Source organism: Cherax quadricarinatus, chromosome 37 (assembly GCF_038502225.1).
Source record: "Cherax quadricarinatus isolate ZL_2023a chromosome 37, ASM3850222v1, whole genome shotgun sequence".
Classification (NCBI taxonomy): Eukaryota; Metazoa; Arthropoda; class Malacostraca; order Decapoda; family Parastacidae; genus Cherax; species Cherax quadricarinatus.
In genome coordinates, this window is record NC_091328.1 from 11,663,919 (window position 1) to 11,688,947 (window position 25,029).

Here is a 25,029-nt window from a genome sequence, read left to right on the forward strand (position 1 = left end):
CTGACCAGGTGTGTGTGTATGTACTGACCAGGTGTGTGTATATGCACTGACCAGGTGTGTGTATGTATTGACAAGGTGTGTGTATGTATTGACCATGGTGTGTGTGTGTATTGACCATGTGTATGTGTTGACCAGGTATGTGTGTTTGTATTGACCAGGTCTGTGTGTATGCATTAACCAGGTCTTTGTATGTACCGATCAGGTCTGTGTATGTAGTGACCAGGTCTGTGTGTAGACCGGGGAAAGTTTAAAGTCACGATATGTACTCCTTGGAACGTAGGAGAAACAGGTACCAATAGTGTTATAATCTACACATGAAAAATTCTAGAGGAATTGGTCCCAAATCTGCTCACACAAATCATTTCCCATGAAAGCAAGAGTCTTAGCAGACAGTACACAATACTCTAAATGAAAAGAAGGGATGAAGTGAGTACACTAAGTTAAATCTCAATAAGTGTGAAGGGACCAAGACTTTTCAACGTCCTTCCTTCATACATAAGGAAGATTACTAAAGAACCCCATGGCTGTCTTCAGGTTCCCTTTGACTTCGCGCAGCCAGCACCACCACCTTCGTTGATCAGGGAATCTACCGGGATGCTTGGTCCAGGACCGGGCCGCGAGGGCGTTGCCTCTCGAAAAATTCCAGGTAGGTAGGTAGGTAGGTAGGTAGGTCCGAATATAGGTATTGACCAGGTCTAAAGGACCTGACATGAGGTATGTACTGACCTGGTCTGTGACATGTATTGACCAGGTCTGCCTCACTACACACAGGCTACACTGCCTCACTGCATCCAGCCTACACTGCCTCAATGCATCCAGGCTACACTGCCTCACTACATCCAGGCTACACTGCCTCACTATATCCAGGCTACACTGCCTCGCTACACGCAGGCTACACTGCCTCACTACACCCAGGCTACACTGCCTCACTACATCCAGGCTACACTGCCTCACTACACCCAGGCTACACTGCCTCACTACATCCAGGCTACACTGCCTCACTATACCCAGGCTACACTGCCTCACTATACCCAGGTTACACTGCCTAACTACATCCAAACTACACTGCCTCACTATACCCAGGCTACACTGCCTCATTACACCCAGGCTACACTGCCTCACTACACCCAGGATACACTGCCTCACTACACCCAGGCCACACTACCTAACTACACCCAGGTCACACTGCCTCACTACACCCAGGCTACACTGCCTCACTATACCCAGGCTACACTGCCTCACTATACCCAGGCTACACTGCCTCACTATACCCAGGCTACACTGCCTCATTACACCCAAGCCACACTGCCTCACTACACCCAGGTCACACTGCCTCACTACACCCAGGCTACACTGCCTCATTACACCCAGGCCACACTACCTCACTACACCCAGGTCACAATGCCTCACTACACCCAGGCTACACTGCCTCACTACACCCAGACTACACTGCCTCACTACATCCAGGCTACACTACCTCACTACACCCAGACTACACTGCCTCTCTACACCCAGGCTACACTGCCTCTCTACACCCAGGCTACACTGTCTGACTACACCCAGGCCACACTGCCTCACTACACCCAGGCTACACTGCCTCACTACACCCAGGCTACACTGCCTCACTACATCCAGGCTACACTGCCTCACTACACCCAGGCTACACTGCCTCACTACATCCAGGCTACACTGCCTCACTACATCCAGGCTACACTGCCTCACTACACCCAGGCTACACTGCCTCACTACACCCAGGCTACACTGCCTCACTACATCCAGGCTACACTGCCTCACTACATCCAGGCTACACTGCCTCACTACATCCAGGCTACACTGCCTCACTACACCCAGGCTACACTGTCTCACTACACCCAGGCTACACTGCCTCACTACACCCAGGCTACACTGCCTCACTACACCCAGGCTACACTGCCTCACTACACCCAGGCTACACTGCCTCACTACACCCAGGCTACACTGCCTCACTACACCCAGGTCACACTGCCTCACTACACCCAGGCTACACTGCCTCACTACACCCAGGCTACACTGCCTCACTACATCCAGGCTACACTGCCTCACTACACCCAGGTTACACTGCCTCACTATACCCAGGCTACACTGCCTCACTATACCCAGGCTACACTGCCTCACTACATCCAAACTACACTGCCTCACTATACCCAAGCTACACTGCCTCGCTACACCCAGGCTACACTGCCTCACTACACCCAGGCCACACTACCTCACTACACCCAGGTCACACTGCCTCACTACACCCAGGCTGCACTACCTCACTACATCCAGGTTACACTGCCTCACTACACCCAGGCTACACTACCTCACTACACCCAGGCTACACTGCCTCACTACACCCAGGCTACACTGCCTCACTACACCCAGGCTACACTGCCTCACTACATCCAGGCTACACTGCCTCACAACACCCAGGCTACACTGCCTCACTACACCCAGGCTACACTGCCTCACTACACCCAGGCTACACTGCCTCTCTCCACCCAGGCTACACTGCCTCACTATACCCAGGCTACACTGCCTCACTATACCCAGGCTACACTGCCTCACTATACCCAGGCTACACTGCCTCATTACACCCAAGCCACACTGCCTCACTACACCCAGGTCACACTGCCTCACTACACCCAGGCTACACTGCCTCATTACACCCAGGCCACACTACCTCACTACACCCAGGTCACAATGCCTCACTACACCCAGGCTACACTGCCTCACTACACCCAGGCTACACTGCCTCACTACACCCAGGCTACACTACCTCACTACACCCAGGCTACACTGCCTCTCTACACCCAGGCTACACTGCCTCTCTAAACCCAGGCTACACTGTCTCACTACACCCAGGCTACACTGTCTCACTACACCCAGGCTACACTGCCTCACTACATCCAGGCTACACTGCCTCACTACACCCAGGCTACACTGCCTCACTACATCCAGGCTACACTGCCTCACTACATCCAGGCTACACTGCCTCACTACACCCAGGCTACACTGCCTCACTACACCCAGGCTACACTGCCTCACTACATCCAGGCTACACTGCCTCACTACATCCAGGCTACACTGCCTCACTACATCCAGGCTACACTGCCTCACTGCCTCACTACACCCAGGCTACACTGCCTCACTACACTACACCCAGGCTACACTGCCTCACTACACCCAGGCTACACTCCCTCACTACACCCAGGCTACACTGCCTCACTACACCCTACACTGCCTCACTACACCCAGGCTACACTGCCTCACTACACCCAGCCTCACTACATCCAGGCTACACTGCCTCACTACACTGCCTCACTATACCCCTCACTACACCCAGGCTACACTGCCTCACTATACCCCTCACTACACCCAGGCTACACTGCCTTACTACACCCAGGCTACACTACCTCACTACACCCAGGCTACACTACCTCACTACACCCAGGCTACACTGCCTCGCTACACCCAGGCTACACTGCTACACTGCCTCACTACATCCAGGCTACACTACACTCCCTCACTACACCCAGGCTACACTGCCTCACTACACCCAGGCTACACTGCCTCACTACACCCAGGCTACACACCCAGGCTACACTGCCTCACTACACCCAGGCTACACTGCCTCACTACACCCAGGCTACACTGCCTCACTACACCCAGGCTACACTGCCTCACTACACCCAGTCTCACTACACCCAGGCTACACTGTCTCACTACACCCAGGCTACACTGCCTCACTACATCCTACACTGCCTCACTACACCCAGGCTACACTGCCTCACTACACCCCTCTGCTACACCCAGGCTACACTGCCTCACTACCCAGGCTACACATCACTACATCCAGGCTACACTGCCTCACTACACCCAGGCTACACTGCCTCACTACACCCAGGCTCACTACACCCAGGCTACACTGCCTCACTACACCCAGGCTACACTGCCTCACCTCACTACATCCAGGCTACACTGCCTCACCCAGCTACACTGCTACACTGCCTCTCTCCACCCAGGCTACACTGCCTCACTACACCCAGGCTACACTGCCTCACTACATCCAGGCTACACTACACCCAGGCTACAATGCATCACTACATCCAGGCTACACTGCCTCACTACACCCCTCTGCCTACTACCCAGGCTACACTGCCTCACTACATCCAGGCTACACTGCCTCACTACACCCAGGCTACACTGCCTCACTACATCCAGGCTACACTGCCTCACTACACCCAGGCTACTACATGCAGGCTACTCTGCCTCACTACATCCAGGCTACACTGCCTCACTACATCCAGGCTACACTGCCTCACTACATCCAGGCTACACTGCCTCACTACATCCAGGCTACACTGCCTCACTACATCCAGGCTACACTGCCTCACTACACCCAGGCTACACTGCCTCACTACATCCAGGCTACACTGCCTCACTACACCCAGGCTACACTACCTCACTACATTCAGGCTACTCTGCCTCACTACATCCAGGCTACACTGCCTCACTACACCCAGGCTACACTACACCCAGGCTACACTGCCTCACTACACCCAGGCTACACTGCCTCACTACATCCAGGCTACACTGCCTCACTACACCCAGGCTACACTGCCTCACTACATCCAGGCTACACTGCCTCACTACACCCAGGCTACACTGCCTCACTACTCACTACACTACACCCAGCTACACTGCCTCACTACACCCAGGCTACACTGCCTCACTACATCCAGGCTACACTGCCTCACTACACCCAGGCTACACTGCCTCACTACATCCAGGCTACACTGCCTCACTACATCCAGGCTACACTGCCTCACTCACTACACTGATCCACTAGGCCAGGTACTCTTGACCTTGTATCCAGCAGGTACAGTGTAAACACTGTAACCTCGAACAATACATCAAGGCTGACACTGCACACTACACCCCGTACACGCCCACTACATCCCGTGTCTACTGCCCCACACCCAGCTACACTGCCCACTACACCCGTGTACTACTGCCCACCCCACTGATCCACCAGGCCAGGTACTCGACCCATCCCCAGGTACAGTGTAAACACTGTAACCAACGAACAATAGAACTCAAGAAAGATATGACACTGCACATTCCCCCGTGGCCGCCCACCACCCGTGTCTACGCCCACCCCAGCGGCCGCCCACCACCCGTGTCTACGCCCACCCCAGCGGCCGCCCACCACCCGTGTCTACGCCCACCCCAGCGGCCGCCCACCACCCATGTCTACGCCCACCCCAGCGGCCACCCACCACCCGTGTCTACGCCCCCCCAGCGGCCGGCCACCACCCGTGTCTACGCCCACCCCAGCGGCCGCCCACCACCCGTGTCTACGCCCACCCCAGCGGCCGCCCACCACCCGTGTCTACGCCCACCCCAGCGGCCACCCACCACCCGTGTCTACGCTCCCCCCAGCGGCCGCCCACCACCCGTGTCTACGCCCACCCCAGCGGCCGCCCACCACCCGTGTCTACGCCCACCCCAGCGGCCACCCACCACCCGTGTCTACGCTCCCCCCAGCGGCCGCCCACCACCCGTGTCTACGCCCACCCCAGCGGCCGCCCACCACCCGTGTCTACGCCCACACCAGCGGCCGCCCACCACCCGTGTCTACGCCCACCCCAGCAGCCGCCCACCACCCATGTCTACGCCCACACCAGCGGCCGCCCAACACCCGTGTCTACGCCCACCACCCGTGTCTACGTCCACCCCAGCGGCCGCCCACCACCCGTGTCTACGCCCACCCCAGCGGACGCCCACCACCCGTGTCTACGCCCACCCCAGCGGCCGCCCGCCACCCGTGTCTACGCCCACCCCAGCGGCCGCCCAACACCCGCACCTACGCCTACTCCAGCGGCTGCCCACCACCCGCACCTACGCCCACTCCAGTGGCCGCCCACCACTTGTGTTTACCCTGGACAGTACTCACCAGTAGTCCAGTCTCCACGGAGGGTAGGAGAGTAAGGTACTAGACAGTACTCACCAGTAGTCCAGTCTCCACGGAGGGTAGGAGAGTACAGGTACTAGACAGTACTCACCAGTAGTCCAGTCTCCACGGAGGGTAGGAGAGTACAGGTACTAGACAGTACTCACCAGTAGTCCAGTCTCCACGGAGGGTAGGAGAGTAAGGTACTAGACAGTACTCACCAGTAGCCCAGTCTCCACGGAGGGTAGGAGAGTACAGGTACTAGACAGTACTCACCAGTAGTCCAGTCTCCACGGAGGGTAGGAGAGTAAGGTACTAGACAGTACTCACCAGTAGCCCAGTCTCCACGGAGGGTAGGAGAGTACAGGTACTAGACAGTACTCACCAGTAGCCCAGTCTCCACGGAGGGTAGGAGAGTACAGGTACTAGACAGTACTCACCAGTAGTCCAGTCTCCACGGAGGGTAGGAGAGTACAGGTACTAGACAGTACTCACCAGTAGTCCAGTCTCCACGGAGGGTAGGAGAATACAGGTACTAGACAGTACTCACCAGTAGTCCAGTCTCCACGGAGGGTAGGAGAGTACAGGTACTAGACAGTACTCACCAGTAGTCCAGTCTCCACGGAGGGTAGGAGAGTAAGGTACTAGACAGTACTCACCAGTAGTCCAGTCTCCACGGAGGGTAGGAGAATACAGGTACTAGACAGTACTCACCAGTAGTCCAGTCTCCATGGAGGGTAGGAGAGTAAGGTACTAGACAGTACTCCCCAGTAGTCCAGTCTCCACGGAGGGTAGGAGAGTACAGGTACTAGACAGTACTCACCAGTAGTCCAGTCTCCACGGAGGGTAGGAGAGTACAGGTACTAGACAGTACTCACCAGTAGTCCAGTCTCCACGGAGGGTAGGAGAGTACAGGTACTAGACAGTACTCACCAGTAGTCCAGTCTCCACGGAGGGTAGGAGAGTACAGGTACTAGACAGTACTCACCAGTAATCCAGTCTCCACGGAGGGTAGGAGAGAACAGGTACTAGACAGTACTCACCAGTAGTCCAGTCTCCACGGAGGGTAGGAGAGTACAGGTACTAGACAGTACTCACCAGTAGTCCAGTCTCCACGGAGGGTAGGAGAGTAAGGTACTAGACAGTACTCACCAGTAGTCCAGTCTCCACGGAGGGTAGGAGAGTACAGGTACTAGACAGTACTCACCAGTTGTCCAGTCTCCACGGAGGGTAGGAGAGTACAGGTACTAGACAGTACTCACCAGTAGTCCAGTCTCCACGGAGGGTAGGAGAGTAAGGTACTAGACAGTACTCACCAGTAGTCCAGTCTCCACGGAGGGTAGGAGAGTACAGGTACTAGACAGTACTCACCAGTAGTCCAGTCTCCACGGAGGGTAGGAGAGTGATCCTGGCTCCATCAATGATGCTGTTCTCCTCTAGGGTGCCTTCACGCAGATGCCTGTACGAGACAAAGGTCACATTAGCCAGGGCAAAACGCTAAACCCGTATGGCAAACAATTTCCGTTAACACCAGTCAGTCAAAAAAAAAAATACATTAATGCATGCCAGGTTAACGCTCTGTCATGTTAAACACCTGTCACGTCACCAACATGTCAAATTAAACAGGTATAACACAACAGAACATTCAACAGATCACACACACACACACACACACACACACACACACACACACACACACACACACACACACACACACACACACACACACAAATACCAACATCAGTCACACAGCGACCTTTGCAACACCTTTAGAATAGATAATTTATCACATATGTTTGTTCATCACGTTTGCTTAACAAGCTTGTTTGTTCAGCACCTTTGTTCAGCACGCTTGTTCATCACACTTACCTGTTCAACACATTTTAAGTGAGTCAGAGGGGGTAGATGTTCTCTCTTACTTAAAACATCTGTGGATATAATAACCCCTGTAAACACCTGTCTAGGTGAGTCATCCATCAAAGTAGGTTCTCCTTGACTGACTTGGGTAGTTAACTGGCCACAATTTAGCCTGTCAACCACTCCAAGGATCATTATTAAGGCTGCATGTCACCTGTCCACCACCAGTCAAGATACTTTAATACCTAAAGTATGGACTATAGTCACCTTTCAGTGATTATACGAGATACACCTCTCAGTGTATATACAATGAGATATACACACCTTTCGGTATATATATCCAGTGATAACTTGGCTCGTCAGAAAATAATGAGAATATACTACCCATACAGTAGCACTTCTCTGTCAATGTTGTAATCTCGGGGTGGTAGAGTTGTGGAATGATGTGGGTGAGACGGTGTTGTAATCTCGGGGTGGTAGAGTTGTGGAATGATGTGGATGAGACGGTGTTGTAATCTCGGGGTGGTAGAGTTGTGGAATGATGTGGATGAGACGGTGTTGTAATCTCGGGGTGGTAGAGTTGTGGAATGATGTGGGTGAGACGGTGTTGTAATCTCGGGGTGGTAGAGTTGTGGAATGATGTGGGTGAGACGGTGTTGTAATCTCGGGGTGGTAGAGTTGTGGAATGATGTGGGTGAGACGAGGGAGGAGGCACACTCAATACATCAACTTCAGCATGGAACGTTTATTGTTAGGTGGAAACAGAAGCATCTACGTATAACTTACTAGTAGTCGACTTCTAGGATCACCGCCCCCGCGACCTGCTCTCAAACCAGGCCAGGATACGTATAAGTTTGTGCGTATGGGGCAGGTTGGTGTGTGTGTGTGTGTGTGTGTGTGTGTGTGTGTGTGTGTGTGTGTGTGTGTGTGTGTGTGTAAACATTCTCCGCTTTATGGTAGCAATCAGTTTATGTGGCACTCAGTGTTTACTGTGGCACTCGCTGTTTATGACAACATTCAGTGAACTAGATTTAAGACGTAATAAACGACTGTAAACTAATAAGCTGAAAGATGGACGACGGGGGAAGGGGATCGAACCGTGTTCCTGGTAGTGGCAGATCCAGCCCCGTAGCTCAGCGGATAAAGCGCTGGACCTGACGCTACCAGGACCCCAGTTTGATTTCCCCAGACTATCTTTCTGTTTATTCATGACTCTCAATGTTTCTAGAGTTTTTCCGGCTTCTGAGCCCTGCCTTGGGCCAGACCTGTCTGGTCAACCAGGTTATTGCTGCTGGCGACCCGCTGGCCCACATATCCAGCACAGCCTGATTGATCTGGCGCCTGGAGATACTTGTTCTCTTTCCTCTTGAAGACTTCCTCTTCACTTGTCCCAGCAATGTTTCTGATGTCTTCTGGTAAGACGCTGAATAGTATGGGGCCACGGATGTTTATACAGGGCACTCATTGTTCATAGTGGCACTCACTGTTCATTGTGGCACTGTTCACAGTGGTACTGTTCACAGTGGCACTCACTGTTCATTGTGGCACTGTTCATGGTGGTACTGTTCACAGTGGCACTCACTGTTCATTGTGGTACTGTTCACAGTGGCACTCACTGTTCATTGTGGCACTCACTGTTCATTGTGGCACTCACTGTTCATAGTGGCACTCACTGTTCATTGTGGCACTCACTGTTCATAGTGGCACTCACTGTTCATTGTGGCACTCAATATTCAGTGTCAATTATAGTGGCACTGTTCGCAGTGGCACTCATTGGTCCTAGTGACACTCAACGTTTCCCCTCTTTTCACCCTCCTACAAATAACCATTTTTTTTTTTTTGCTATCTCTCCATCTCCCCTCCTCCATCCCCTCCTTCTCCCCTTCTTTCTCCCATGTTCCACTCCCCCTTCACCCCCTCAGATCCCTCACCAGCTATTCCGTTGGTATTCTCCCTAGAGCTGTTCATCAGGAGTGTGCAGATATACGCTCGGTGTTCAGCAACAGCATTGCCACAAGCAGTATCAGCAGTAGGTGTAGCAGCAGGAGCAGAAGTACCAACAGCAGTAATATTAACAGAAGCAACTGCAGCAGTAATAGCAGTAGCGTTAGGCCCATATTGGAGTATGCGGCACCAGTTTGGAACCCACACCTAGCCAAGCACGTAAAGAAACTAGAGAAAGTGCAAAGGTTTGCAACAAGACTAGTCCCAGAGCTAAGAGGTATGTCCTACGAGGAGAGGTTAAGGGAAATCAACCTGACGACACTGGAGGACAGGAGAGATAGGGGGGACATGATAACGACATACAAAATACTGAGGGGAATTGACAAGGTGGACAAAGACAGGATGTTCCAGAGATTGGACACAGTAACAAGGGGACACAGTTGGAAGCTAAAGACACAGATGAATCACAGGGATGTTAGGAAGTATTTCTTCAGCCACAGAGTAGTCAGTAAGTGGAATAGTTTGGGAAGCGATGTAGTGGAGGCAGGATCCATACATAGCTTTAAGCAGAGGTATGATAAAGCTCACGGCTCGGGGAGAGTGACCTAGTAGCGATCAGTGAAGAGGCGGGGCCAGGAGCTCGGACTCGACCCCCGCAACCTCAACTAGGTGAGTACAACTAGGTGAGTACACACACACACACACACACACACACACACACACACACACACACACACAACCCCCCCCCCTCCTCTAAGTCAGATACCAATACTGTTGTCTTTGACAAGTTCCCCCGGTGGATCGGGCCTGATCAACTAGACTGTTACTGTTGGCCGCACGTAATCCAAAGTACGAACCACAGCCCGGCTGATCAGGTACTAACTTTAGGTATCTGTCCAGCTCCCTCTTGAAGGCAGCCAGGTGTCTATTGGTATTTCCCCTCATGACGGAGGCAGTCTTTGATCCCACTAAGCAACTAATACTATAATGTCCCAACACACAGACGGTGTACTTAATTTTGTTTAATGAAAAACAAAAACACTATCTGGGCTAAGCTCAAACTGCTGGTCACTAGGTATATACACTGAGACATGTGTGTGTACATCACTGCATATATACTGAGAGTTTAATCACTACCTCTGGGATTGAAAGAGTGTTGATGTAAGTGTACATCTGAATTACTGTTGTTGCTACTGTTGTTGCCGCTGCTTTTACTATTTCCACTGTTTCTGATGCTGCTATTGCTGCTGCAACTGCTGTTGCTACTGCTGCTGCAACTGCTGTTGCTGTTGTTGCTACTGCTGCTGCAATTGCTGTTGCTACTGTTGCTGCTACTGCTACGCGGGAGATTCGGAAAGCAAGAGGCGGCAATGGCCGAGTTGGTAAGCTGCTTGTTAGTGACCGTGGAATAGTGATGGATTGTTGTTGTGGTAGAAGTGCCCCTCAAGGAAGGTTCCTTGATGTTGGTGAGGGGCTCTCGATTTAGGGAATTGGATCTGTGCTCCAGTTCCCCGAATTAAGCCTGAATGCCTTCCACATCCTCCCCCAGGCGCTGTATAATCCTCCGGGTTTAGCGCTTCCCCCTTGATTATAATAATAATGTGGTAGAAGTGGTGGAATAGTGACCTTACTAAACTAACCTACCGTGTGATTTTACACACAAGAGAGAAAAGTAGGAGTGTGAGTGTGTGTAAGCCGGGAAAGAAGCATTTAACTGGCCTCATTTTCCTTTTGAACAGTTGGGTCAATTCATAATTTCTCTTACATCCAAAAGGATGGTGTTGAATAGCCACGTACCTTCAATCATGTACCTCCAATGGCCATGTCTCTCAGTGTACTTACTGTGCCCCTCCTTTGATATACCTCTGATGAGTTTCGAGAGTCCTACTACTCTCGGAGCCCCGCCATGGGCCAGGCTCGTCTAGTGCTTGCCTGGTTAACTAGGTTAACCCCAGTGGAGGGATTTTTGCATCATCTACCCTGCCTCTCATTCTAATATATTCACCTGCAAATCTTCCACTGTATATGAGAGTGATTTGACAAATATATGTACCTTCTACTGTAAGCTGAATGTTGGCCGTCAAACTAGTTTATCTCTGTCAAGCGTCCGTCATCCTGCTGATAGATAAGAGTCTTGGGAGCCGTCCAAGGAATGGAGGCATCAGAACAGTTTGGTTGATCTGGAGGCTCAGCAATACCTCCCGCATGCCTCTTCACATTCTACGATAAACAGTGTCAAGACGGCTTCCCACGTGTTGACCACTGACTTCAGAACCTCCACTTAGCACAGTCTGAGGTTCTTCCTCCTGTCTCCTACACTCTCACCTACACTTCTAACTACTTCCCTTGTTGAATGAAAATTGTGACTGTTACTAGCCGGTGCTAATAGCACATCCCTGTACTGCCGGCCTGCAACACAATACAAGCACTGCCGGCCTGCAACACAATACAAGCACTGCCGGCCTGCAACACAATACAAACACTGCCGGCCTGCAACACAATACAAGCACTGCCGGCCTGCAACACAACACAAGCACTGCCGGCCTGCAACACAACAAAAGCACTGCCGGCCTGCAGCACAAGCACTGCACGACTGCAAACACGAGTACTGTAGGTCCGCAAATACAGGTATTGCAGGACTGCAATACAAGTGATGCAGGCCTGCAACACAGGTACCGGAGTTTATCAATAAGCCAATATTAAAATGAAGACTTACTCTGTTCTTGTGTATTCATCATGTACTTGTTGCCTCTTGCACCTACATCCAATTAGATCGTCATGGCAACACAACATATCCACATTCTAACCCCCTTACACACACTCCTTCCCACAGCCTCTCCCACACTCCCCCAAATGCCAAGCCTTCTACAGTCTTAACCTGTCTACACAAACATTTTTTTTAGTTTTAATCTCTCTCTCTCTCTCTCTCTCTCTCTCTCAATCTATCTATCTATCCACTACCTACCCTAGGTACCAGTCACTGAAGTGAGGTGCACTTTCAAGCAAGCCTCTCAGCTGGCTGGGTGCTTGCTACCCAGCTGGTCTACTGCCAAAAACAGCTGATCGCATGTAAACAAACATTTCACCCACTCCAACCCCCACCCCCTTCCCCCCTTCCTCTCGTCTCATATCCTCTTACATTGGCATTCATTATCTGGCACTCTTCCGCTGTGCTTGCCTGTGGCGTACCCGTGGCTGGCTTCGAGAGCATTTTTTGACCTCCCACACAGACCTAAGGCTTACCCAACGCCCGATACTTTAAATCCCCTTTCAGTTCTGGTCTCCTTTTTTTTATTTACAAAGGCTGCTTTCCCCTCTCCCTCCCCCTGCTATAATTGCACCTTCCCCCCCCTGCTTGCAGGGGGAAGTTGTTATCATATAATGGATAATGTTGTTGATGTTACACACACACACACACACACACACACACACACACACACACACACACAGTGAAATGTGTAGAGGCGGGGCCAGGAGCTGTGAATCGACCCCTGCAACCACAATTAGGTGAGCATACACACACAGGAGCAATGAATCGACCTCTGCAACTACAAATAGGTGAGTACACACACAGGAGCCAGGAGCTATGAATCGATCCCTGCAACCACAATTAGGTGAGTACACACACACACACACACGCACACGCACACGCACACACACACACACACACACACACACACACACACACACACACACACACACACGCAGATTCACACTGGTCAGGGATACAACCAGAGAACCAACAAGGCTGGACCTAGTCTTCACGGCCACGGCTGCAACACGAAAACAGTATCAACATAGGTGGTCCTAGACTGTTTAACCTGCTACCAGCACATACCAGAAATACTGCTAGGACAAGTACGGAGGTCAAGAGGAAACTAAGTCACTACCTCCGCGGTGTGCCAGATGAACCAGGCTGCAATGGATAGATGGCCAGCGGCCCTCCAACAACAACAACAGCCTAGATGACCAGGAATGCACAGGGAGGCCTGGCCCCTGGCCGGGCCGTCGGAGTAGAAAAATTCCTGAAATAGGTCACAGGTAAATCTCAGGTCACACGTAAGCAAATTTTATGACATTAATAGTATTCAGTGCAGATAGGTTGATGACTCAGACACCTGCAACACCTGTCAATGCGTATTCACAACGATCTTTCGCCAGTAGTGATTCAGTGCGATATTGAGAATACATGCTGAAGACGGTGGAAAAATAGAAAGGTAATTTAAAGGTGTTCAGTCCCTTAGCCTTGGTAGTCCCTTAGTCCCCTACCTGGAGGTTACCTGGAGGTTATTTCGGGGATCAACGCCCCCGCGGCCCGGTCCATGACCAGACCTCCCGATGGATCAGGGCCTGATCAAATAGGCTGTTACTGCTGGCCGCACGCAGTCCAACGTACGAGCCACAGCCCGGCTGATCCGGCACTGACTTTAGGTATCTGTCCAGCTCTCTCTTGAAGGCAGCCAGGGGTTTATTGGCAATTCCCCTAATGCTTGATGGGAGGCTGTTGAACAGTTTTGGGCCCCGGACACTTATGGTGTTTTCTCTTAGTGTACCAATGGCGCCCCTACTTTTTATTGGGGGCATTTTGCATCGCCTGCCCAGTCTTTTACTTTCGTAGGGAGTGATTTTTGTGTGCAGATTTGGGACCATTCCTTCCAAGATTTTCCAAGTGTAGATTATGATATATCTCTCCCTCCTGCGTTCCAACGAGTACAAGTCAAGTGCTTCCAAGCGTTCCCAGTAGTTAAGGTGCTTGACAGAACTTATACGTGCAGTAAAGGATCTCTGTACACTCTCTAGATCTGCGATTTCACCTGCTTTGAATGGAGATGTTAATGTACAGCAGTATTCCAGCCTAGAGAGAACAAGTGATTTGAAAAGGATCATCATGGGCTTGGCATCTCTCGTTTTGAAAGTTCTCATTCCGGGGATCAGCGCCCCCGCGGCCCGGTCCACGACCAGGCCTCCCGGTGGATGAGGGCCTGATCAACGAGGCTGTTACTGCTGGCCGCACGTAATCCAACGTACGAACCACAGTCCGGCTCATCCGGCACCGTCTTTAGTATCTGTCCAGCTCCCTCTTGAAGACAATCAGGGGTCTTCCCGTAATGCCTCTTATTGCTGGTGGGAGGCTGTTGAACAGTCTTGGGCCCCGGACACTTATTGTGTTTTCTCTTAGTGTACCAGTGACGCCCCTACTTTTCACTGGGGGTATGTTGCATCGCCTGCCAAGTCTTTTGCTTTCGTATGGAGTGACTGCTGTGTGCATATTAGGGACCAGTCCCTCCAGAATCTTCCAGGTGTAGATTATGATATATCTTTCTCGCCTGTGCTCTAGTGAGTACAAGTCAAGTGCTTCCAGGTGTTCGCAGTAGTTAAGGTGTTTGATGGAATTTATACGTGCAGTAAAGGTTCTCTGTACATTCTCTAGTTCTGCAATTTCACCTGCCTTGACAATCTTTTAGCCTTGACAGTCCTTTAGCCTTGACAGTCCTTTAGCCTTGGCAGTCCCTTAACCTTGACAGCCCTTTAGTCATGACGTTCCCTTAGTTTTGACAGTCCCTTAACCTTGACAGTCCCTTAACCTTGACAGTCCCTTACCCTTGACAGTCCCTTAACCTTGACAGTCCCTTAACCTTGACAGTCCCTTACCCTTGACAGTCCCTTAACCTTGACAGTTACTTAGTCTTGACAGTCTCTTAACCTTGGCACTCCCTTAGCCCTGACGTTCCCTCAGTCTTGACAACACTCAGTTTTATCAACTCCAAGGGAGCCCAAGAGCTGGAGGCAGGATGTATACACAGCTTTAAGATCAGGCGTGACAGCAGGGCTCTGGAAGCCAGGAGTAGCCAGTGTAGGAGGCAAGGCCAGGAGCTGAGACTCGACCTTTGCAACCAGAAATACATTAGTACACACAGGCTCAAATTACCCACAACTTACTAAGGAAATTTCCCACCATTATTCTCCCCCACCCCCACAGTCAGACACCACCCACCTGCCCACCCCCGCCCAAACAAGCCACCCATCCAAAGCCATGTATCCAATCCCACCACATCGCCCACACCATTCCCACCACCAAACCCACTACACCTGCCATCCCACCCACGACACCTGCCATCCCACCTACGACACCTGCCATCCCACCCACGCCACCTGCCATTCCACCCACGACACCTGCCATCCCACCCACGCCACCTGCCATCCCACCCACGCCACCTGACATCCCACCCACGCACACATGACGTGACTTGGTACCTCCCACACTGACAGGAGGGTGACAGGTGGCACCCATCAGCGTGACGTCACATGTGGGGTTGATAGGAGGTAGTGTGTTACCGTGATGGGGGAGTTTGAGGGAAAGGTGGGGAACGGTAAACAATATGATGTTCAATGAGGACAAATTCCAACTACTCCGTTATGGAAAACTGGAGGAGATAATAACTAGAACAGAGTATACTACTGACTCCGGCCATACAGTAGAGCGGAAAAATAATGTAAGGGACCTGGGAGTAGTAATGTCTGAGGATCTCACTTTCAAGGATCACAACAGTGCCACGATCGCACGTGCAAAGAAAATGATAGGATGGATAATGAGAACTTTCAAAACGAGAGATGCCAAGCCCATGATGATCCTTTTCAAATCACTTGTTCTCTCTAGGCTGGAATACTGCTGTACATTAACATCTCCATACAAAGCAGGTGAAATCGCAGATCTAGAGAGTGTACAGAGATCCTTTACTGCACGTATAAGTTTTGTCAAGCACCTTAACTACAGGGAACGCTTGGAAGCACTTGACTTGTACTCGTTGGAACGCAGGAGGGAGAGATATATCATAATCTACACTTGGAAAATCTTGGAAGGAATGGTCCCAAATCTGCACACAGAAATCACTCCCTACGAAAGTAAAAGACTGGGCAGGCGATGCAAAATGCCGCCAATAAAAAGTAGGGGCGCCATTGGTACACTAAGGGAAAACACCATAAGTGTCCGGGGCCCAAAACTGTTCAACAGCCTCCCATCAAGCATTAGGGGAATTGCCAATAAACCCCTGGCTGCCTTCAAGAGAGAGCTGGACAGATACCTAATGTCAGTGCCGGATCAGCCGGGCTGTGGCTCGTACGTTGGGCTGCGTGCAGCCAGCAGTAACATCCTAGTTGATCAGGCCCTGATCCATCGGGAGGCCTGGTCATGGACCGGGCCGCGGGGGCGTTGATCCCCGGAATAACCTCCAGGTAACCCGGCTGATCCGGACATGTTTCCTTACACTCCTGCTGCCGCTGCTCACCTAGCAGTAAAAATAGGTACGTGTGTGTTACCCAGCTGTTGTGGGGTTGCATCCTGGGGGAAAAACTGTGTAAGATACTCCAGTACCTACTGGTGTAGTACCAATAGTAGTAGTAGTACCAACAGTAGTAGTAGTAGTAGTAGTAGTAGTGGTGGTGGTAGTAGTAGTAGTAGTAGTAGTAGTAGTAGTACCAACAGTAGTAGTAGTAGTAGTAGTAGTAGTGGTGGTGGTAGTAGTAGTAGTCTGACCGGTACTCACGCTTGAGTAAGGAAAACAAGGTTGGCCACCCACAGTTCCTTGGATCAAGAGCCCTTCTTGAAGAGACACGATGCGGTGGAAACTGCGCGCGTGGTTTCCGCCGCACCGTGTCTACAGTGGACCGCACCCAGTGTAACGTAACTGCAAATATAACGAACGACGTGGGAAGACATGGGAAGACGTAGAAAGCCACAGAAAGACGTACCAACACATGACATTAAAACATGCTGCAGATGGGCAGATAATTCTCGAACGTCAAATGTTGACGTTTTGATTACCGTAAATCTTGAGAGAGAGAGAGAGAGAGAGAGAGAGAGAGAGAGAGAGAGAGAGAGAGAGAGAGAGAGAGAAATAGGTACGTCAGTGAGTCAGCAGACGTAACTAACACACGCGGAAACAGCTAGCGTGGGGGGCAGGGGGGGGAATTAGGAGATAGTTAGGGGTGTGCTAGGGGAGATGTTAAAGGGGGGAACAGGGAGCTAGGGGAAGGGGTGGATGGAAGGAGCTAGGGGAAGGGGTGGATGGAAGGAGCTAGGGGAAGGGGAGGGGGGGGGCGGACCTCATAAGGGTGAAAAACCTTAAAACGTCCCAGTGATCTGCTGAGCTCAACTACCCCCCCCCTCCCAAAACATTCCACAGTTTTCAAGTTTTAAAAACATTCTCCGTGGTAACACAACATTCCGTGGGCGCGCCCGGGTTCTCCGGCCACGTACTAAACACTCCTCGTCAACATCGACCTGTGTAATTTCCGTGTAAAACGGTAAGTGAACGTTATAAATAATGAAAGACCTGGAAGGGAAGCAGTTGGCAACTGTGAGCCTCGTCACCTACATGCCTACCAACCCAGCGAGGAACCTCCACACTGTGTGTATTTACCGTTGAAGGTACGAACTGTGTGTGTGTGTGTGTGTGTGTGTGTGTGTGTGTGTGTGTGTGTGTACGCGCGCTCGCTCACGTATAGTATATGTCCACACTTACATGTGATTGCAGGGGTCAAGTCTCAGCTCCTGGCCCTGCCTCTTGACTCACGCACATAGGGAACGTTATGAGTCTTGGTTCCCTTACACTGACTTCTCTCATTGCACTACGGCGCCCCAGCTTCCCAACGGAGGTATTTTTCACTTTCTACCAAGCCTCTCGTTTTCATATGAAATGATTTAAGTAAACAGGTTTGGGGACCGATCCCTCCAGAATTTTTTCGTCTACGTACCAAGAACTACAGTTCAGAAGACTTCAGTCATTGCCAGTAGTTCAGATGCTTGAATTAATTTATACGAGCAGTACCTTTACCTCTGATGATTCAGAGAGTTTTTCTACTCCCGGAGCCCGGCCATTGACCAGGGTCATCTGGTGTTTGCCTGGCCAACCAGGCTGCTGCTGCTTCTGGCCCGCTGCCCCACATATCTATCATAACCTGGTTGATCTGGCACCTGGTGAAAATACTTGTCCAGTTTCCGTCAATTACAGCAATATTGCTGTAACTAACGTTCTAATGTTCTTATCCAGCATGTCATTTTCTTTTCTGTTCTGATAATAACATTCTTGTGATCCTTAAACATGAGGTTCCCCTGACATTGTCACTCCCAGGTCTCTCACACTGAACTTCCGCTATACTGAATGATTTGAGGTCGTCTTGTACTCTGTGTGCAGGACATTTGTGTACATTTCCGGACATTTATTAAAGAAACTGTACAGAAATGTCATGGACAGGGGCGCGGGGGCACCGACCCCCGGAACACTCCAGGTATTGCACAGTTTGTGGCCAACTAGAAGACTGATGACACAGATGCAACTAATGTGACGTTTTATTGTTGCAACGTTTCGCTCTCCAGGAGCTTTGTCAAGCCGTTAACAGCTTGACAAAGCTTTTGCATCCATTCATCTTTGATATACCTTTGATGAGTTTCCGAAGTCTTTCTACTCCGGGAGCCCAGCCATGGGCCAGGCTCGCCTGGTGCTAGCCTGGTTAACCAGGCTGTTGCTGCTGGTGGCCCGCAGCCCTACATATCCATCACATACTGTTGGTAATTCTACTATTATAAAAATGGAGAGAGAATCTTGGCAAGAAGCTTTAAAAATAAGATGAAAAACACGTGTGGGCGCGAGTTAGACCCGCCTAGCATGGGCCAGTACGCCTGCTGCAGTGCTAGGCCACTGTTATGTCCTTGAACCTAGAACAACGGCAAGAACAAGAACAAAAAAAAGGGCAGGAGCGAGAACGAGGGAGGAAGGACAGCTACAGGAACAAGCAGAAGCACACGAACAAGGACAAGCACAGAAACAAGGACAAGGACACTAGGAGGGTGACAAGAGCGCTGTCAGTAACAACTGGCGTTCACAACAAACATCAGCTGGTTCTTCTATTTTTAAACATCAGTCATGTATATCTTGATCTATCTTATATAAGTTCTATACCCCACACACATAAAGTTTCATATATATATATATATATATATATATATATATATATATATATATATATATATATATATATATATATATATATATATATGTATATATATATATATATATATATATATATATATATATATATATATATATATATATATATATATATATATATGTCGTGCCGAATAGGCAGAATTTGCGATCTTGGCTTAAATAGCAACGTTCATCTTGCTATATAGGACAAGTGAAAATTTGTGTATGCTATAATTTCCCCAAAATCATTCTGAACCTAACGAAAAAAATATACTTCACTGTGTTTGTTTAGTATTAAATTGCTGTAATCAAATCTAAAATATATTTAGCTGGGTTAGGCTAAAATAAATTGCTCTTGTTACAATAAGGTTAGGTAAGTTTTCTAAGTTTCTTTTGGTGCAAAATTAAATTTTTTTACATTAACATTAATGAAAAAAATATATCTTTAAGTGTATAAGAATTTTTTTAGAAAGGACTTAATTTTAAATGAGTTCTTGGTAATTGACCAGTTTTACATATTCGGCACGATATATATATATATATATATATATATATATATATATATATATATATATATATATATATATATATATATATATAATTTTTAGGAGTTATTTTAGTTGCTACGTTCACCATATCCCCACCTGTCAGTGAGGGGGGAAGGGCTGACTGCTGTCAGTGAGGGTATCTGACCACCACCTATCAGTGTTGGGAGGGCTGACTACTGTCAGTGAGGGGAAGGGCTGACCACCACCCATCAATAAAGGGGAAAGGGTTGATGTCCTCCCCTATTCCTTTAACTAGTAACTGTATCCTAGGGTCCCCCCCACCTCCCTTCTCTCCCTGCTTCCCCTCCATCTGGCACTTGTCACTTCCCCTCCTCCCCCCTACCGCCAGGTACCAAACTCTCCCCTCCCTCTTAACTATGTGTTAAAACACCAGATGGGGGCTGCGTAGCTCGCCCGTGAAAACATTAAACAATCACAAGGTCCTGGGTTCGATATCCCCGTACGGAGGAACATTTAAGCAAGTCTGTTTACACTCTTCCTGCCCCTACCCACTTAGCACTTTGTCCACCAGGATGCGACCCACGACAGTGGGTCGCATCCTGGTGAAACAAAGTGTTAGAAAACACTCTTATCTCGTATGTTAGAGACTCCAGTACCTGCTGGAATGTATACCTTCGACGGATTTCGAGAGTTTTCCCTACTCCCGCAGCCCGGGCCTGGGTCAGGCTCGTCTGGCGCTTGCTTGCATAAGCAGGCTGTTACTGCCGGCGGCCCGCTGGCCCACATATCCATGCTAGCTGATCTAGCTAGCTGATTCCCAGCACCCACCATCAGTCCCCAGCACCTACCATTAGCCCTCAGCACCCACCATCAGTCCCCAGCATCCACCATCAGTCCCCAGCACCCACCAGGAGTCCCCAGCACCCACCATCAGTCCTCAGCACCCACCATCAGTCCCCAGCATCCACCATCAGTCCCCAGCACCCACCAGGAGTCCCCAGCACCCACCAGGAGTCCCCAGCACCCACCAGCAGTCCCCAGCACCCACCATCAGTCCCCAGCACCCACCATCAGTCCCCAGCACCCACCATCAGTCCCCAGCACCCACCAGCAGTCCCCAGCATCCACCAGGAGTCCCCAGTATCCACCAGGAGTCCCCAGCACCCACCAGCAGTCTCCAGCGCCCACCAGCAGTCCCCAGCACCCACCATCAGTCGTCAACATCCACCAGGAGTCCCCAGCACCCACCAGCATCCACCAGAAGTCCCCAGCACCCACCAGAAGTCCCCAGCACCCACCAGAAGTCCCCAGCACCCACCAGCATCCACCAGGAGTCCCCAGCACCCATCAGCAGTCTCCAGCACCCACCATCAGTCACCAACACCCACCAGCAGTCCCCAGCACCCACCAGCAGTCCCCAGCATCCACCAGGAGTCCCCATCACCCACCAGCAGTCCCCAGCATCCACCAGGAGTCCCGAGCACCCACCATCCACCAGGAGTCCCCAACACCCACCAGCAGTCCCCAGCACCCACCACTCTGCAACATCTGCAACAACTCACTAAGGTTGAAACATGCGTGTTGGGTACTAACATTAACCTTGGACTCAACAAGATGCTATACCACTCACTCCATTAAGGGTGATCTTCTGCACCCGTGCAAGTGACGTGTGACCCTTACGTGCACAGGGCTACGGCAGCAGTAGGCTGGCGGACCCTACTCACAGCCTATTGAGATGCACACATTATTCAAGAGGGGGAGGGCTAAACCCATAGGGGCCATACAGCAACCTAGACCGACCACTCACAATCTTTGGTAAGTAACCAACCCTCATCAATATTACAACGGTAAGTAACCAACCCTCATCAATATTACAATGGTAAGTGACCAACCCTCATCAATCCTACTTTGGTAAGTGATCAACCTCATCAATCTTACTTTGATAAGTGACCAACCTCATCAATCTTACATTGGTAAGTGACCAACCTCATCAATCTTACTTTGGTAAGTGACCAACCTCATCAATCTTACTTTGGTAAGTGACCAACCTCATCAATCTTACTTTGGTAAGTGACCAACCTCATCAATCTTACATTGGTAAGTGACCAACCTCATCAATCTTACTTTGGTAAGTGACCAACCTCATCAATCTTACTTTGGTAAGTGACCAACCTCATCAATCTTACTTTGGTAAGTGACCAACCTCATCAATCTTACTTTGGTAAGTGACCAACCTCATCAATCTTACAATGGTAAGTGACCAACCCTCATCAATCTTACATTGGTAAGTGACAACCTCATCAATCTTACCTTAGTAAGCGACCAACCTCATCAATCTTACCTTAGTGACCAACCTCATCAATCTTACATTGGTAAGTGACCAACCTCACCAATCTTACATTGGTAAGTGACCAACCTCACCAATCTTACCTTAGTTAGTGACCAACCTCACCAATCTTACATTGGTAAGTGACCAACCTCACCAATCTTACATTGGTAAGTGACCAACCTCACCAATCTTACATTGGTAAGTGACCAACCTCACCAATCTTACATTGGTAAGTGACCAACCTCACCAATCTTACATTGGTAAGTGACCAACCTCACCAATCTTACATTGGTAAGTGACCAACCTCACCAATATTACATTGGTAAGTGACCAACCTCACCAATCTTACATTGGTAAGTGACCAACCCTCATCAATATTACAATGGTAAGTGACCAACCCTCATCAATCCTACTTTGGTAAGTGATCAACCTCATCAATCTTACTTTGATAAGTGACCAACCTCATCAATCTTACATTGGTAAGTGACCAACCTCATCAATCTTACTTTGGTAAGTGACCAACCTCATCAATCTTACTTTGGTAAGTGACCAACCTCATCAATCTTACTTTGGTAAGTGACCAACCTCATCAATCTTACATTGGTAAGTGACCAACCTCATCAATCTTACTTTGGTAAGTGACCAACCTCATCAATCTTACTTTGGTAAGTGACCAACCTCATCAATCTTACTTTGGTAAGTGACCAACCTCATCAATCTTACAATGGTAAGTGACCAACCCTCATCAATCTTACATTGGTAAGTGACAACCTCATCAATCTTACCTTAGTAAGCGACCAACCTCATCAATCTTACGTTAGTGACCAACCTCATCAATCTTACATTGGTAAGTGACCAACCTCACCAATCTTACATTGGTAAGTGACCAACCTCACCAATCTTACCTTAGTTAGTGACCAACCTCACCAATCTTACATTGGTAAGTGACCAACCTCACCAATCTTACATTGGTAAGTGACCAACCTCACCAATCTTACATTGGTAAGTGACCAACCTCACCAATCTTACATTGGTAAGTGACCAACCTCACCAATCTTACATTGGTAAGTGACCAACCTCACCAATCTTACATTGGTAAGTGACCAACCCTCATCAATCTTACATTGGTAAGTGACCAACCCTCATCAATCTTACATTGGTAAGTGACCAACCCTCATCAATCTTACATTGGTAAGTGACCAACCCTCATCAATCTTACATTGGTAAGTGACCAACCCTCATCAATCTTACATTGGTAAGTGACCAACCCTCATCAATCTTACATTGGTAAGTGACCAACCCTCATCAATCTTACATTGGTAAGTGACCAACCCTCATCAATCTTACATTGGTAAGTGACCAACCCTCATCAATGTTACATTGGTAAGTGACCAACCCTCATCAATGTTACATTGGTAAGTGACCAACCCTCATCAATCTTACATTGTTAAGTGACCAACCCTCATCAATCTTACATTGGTAAGTGACCAACCCTCATCAATGTTACATTGGTAAGTGACCAACCCTCATCAATGTTACATTGGTAAGTGACCAACCCTCATCAATCTTACATTGGTAAGTGACCAACCCTCATCAATGTTACATTGGTAAGTGACCAACCCTCATCAATCTTACATTGGTAAGTGACCAACCCTCATCAATCTTACATTGGTAAGTGACCAACCTCATCAATCTTACATTGGTAAGTGACCAACCCTCATCAATATTACACTGGAAAACGATCATAGCTCATCAATGTAATTCCCATAACCATACCATACCTTTGATATACCCTTGAAGAGTTTCGAGAGTTTCAGTACTCTCGGAGCCCGGCCATGGGCCAGGCTCGTCTGGTGCTTGCCTGGTCAACCAGGCTGTTGCTGCTGGAGGCCCGCTGCCCCACATATCCATCACGTGAAACCCAACAGGTATCATCCACAGTGTGGCAGCAGAATTCTTCTGTCAGCACCTCTGCTCTGGAAGTCTGTCTCGTCGTCAGCTGCTGACTAAACACAGTATCGTCAGGGTTTCTGTCACCCCGAAAAAAATACAGTAACACTATGACGATGTTTCGGTCCGATTTGGATCATTAACGAGTCACATTAGTTTATGGTCCAAGTCGGACCGAAACGACTGCGTAAGTTTCAGATCTTCAAGCAGACCTGTAAAAGTCAACATCTGCCAACATTTCTAGAGCTCCTGTCTCAGACCAGGCCTCCAAAACTGAATACAGGTGAGCTTATGGGATTTATTTGTCACCTTACGTTAGTGTGCACGAGACAGAGAAAAGGGTAAGTTTACTCAAGTGCCAAACACAACAGGCTCCCATTACCCATTTGTATGAGAGGATGGTACTACCTCCCATTACCCACTCGCACGAGAGGATGGTAGTACCTCCCATTACCCACTCGTATGGCAGGATGATAGTAC

At 49.6% G+C, this 25,029-nt stretch overlaps 1 protein-coding gene across 2 annotated transcripts in view; it reads right to left on the reverse strand.

Moving 5' to 3' along the window:
* stx (ubiquitin-like domain-containing protein stuxnet) overlaps positions 1-25,029 on the reverse strand; it is a 420,592-nt gene that overhangs the window by 295,714 nt on the left and 99,849 nt on the right. Inside the window, exon 2 of one of the 2 annotated variants that reach the window (XM_070091884.1) lies at positions 7,346-7,433. In XM_070091884.1, the coding sequence (XP_069947985.1) occupies positions 7,346-7,433 (88 nt within the window). Of the gene's footprint in view, positions 1-5,977; positions 6,005-7,345; positions 7,434-25,029 lie in introns of those variants that run through there. The other variant, XM_070091885.1, reaches the window with a different exon arrangement.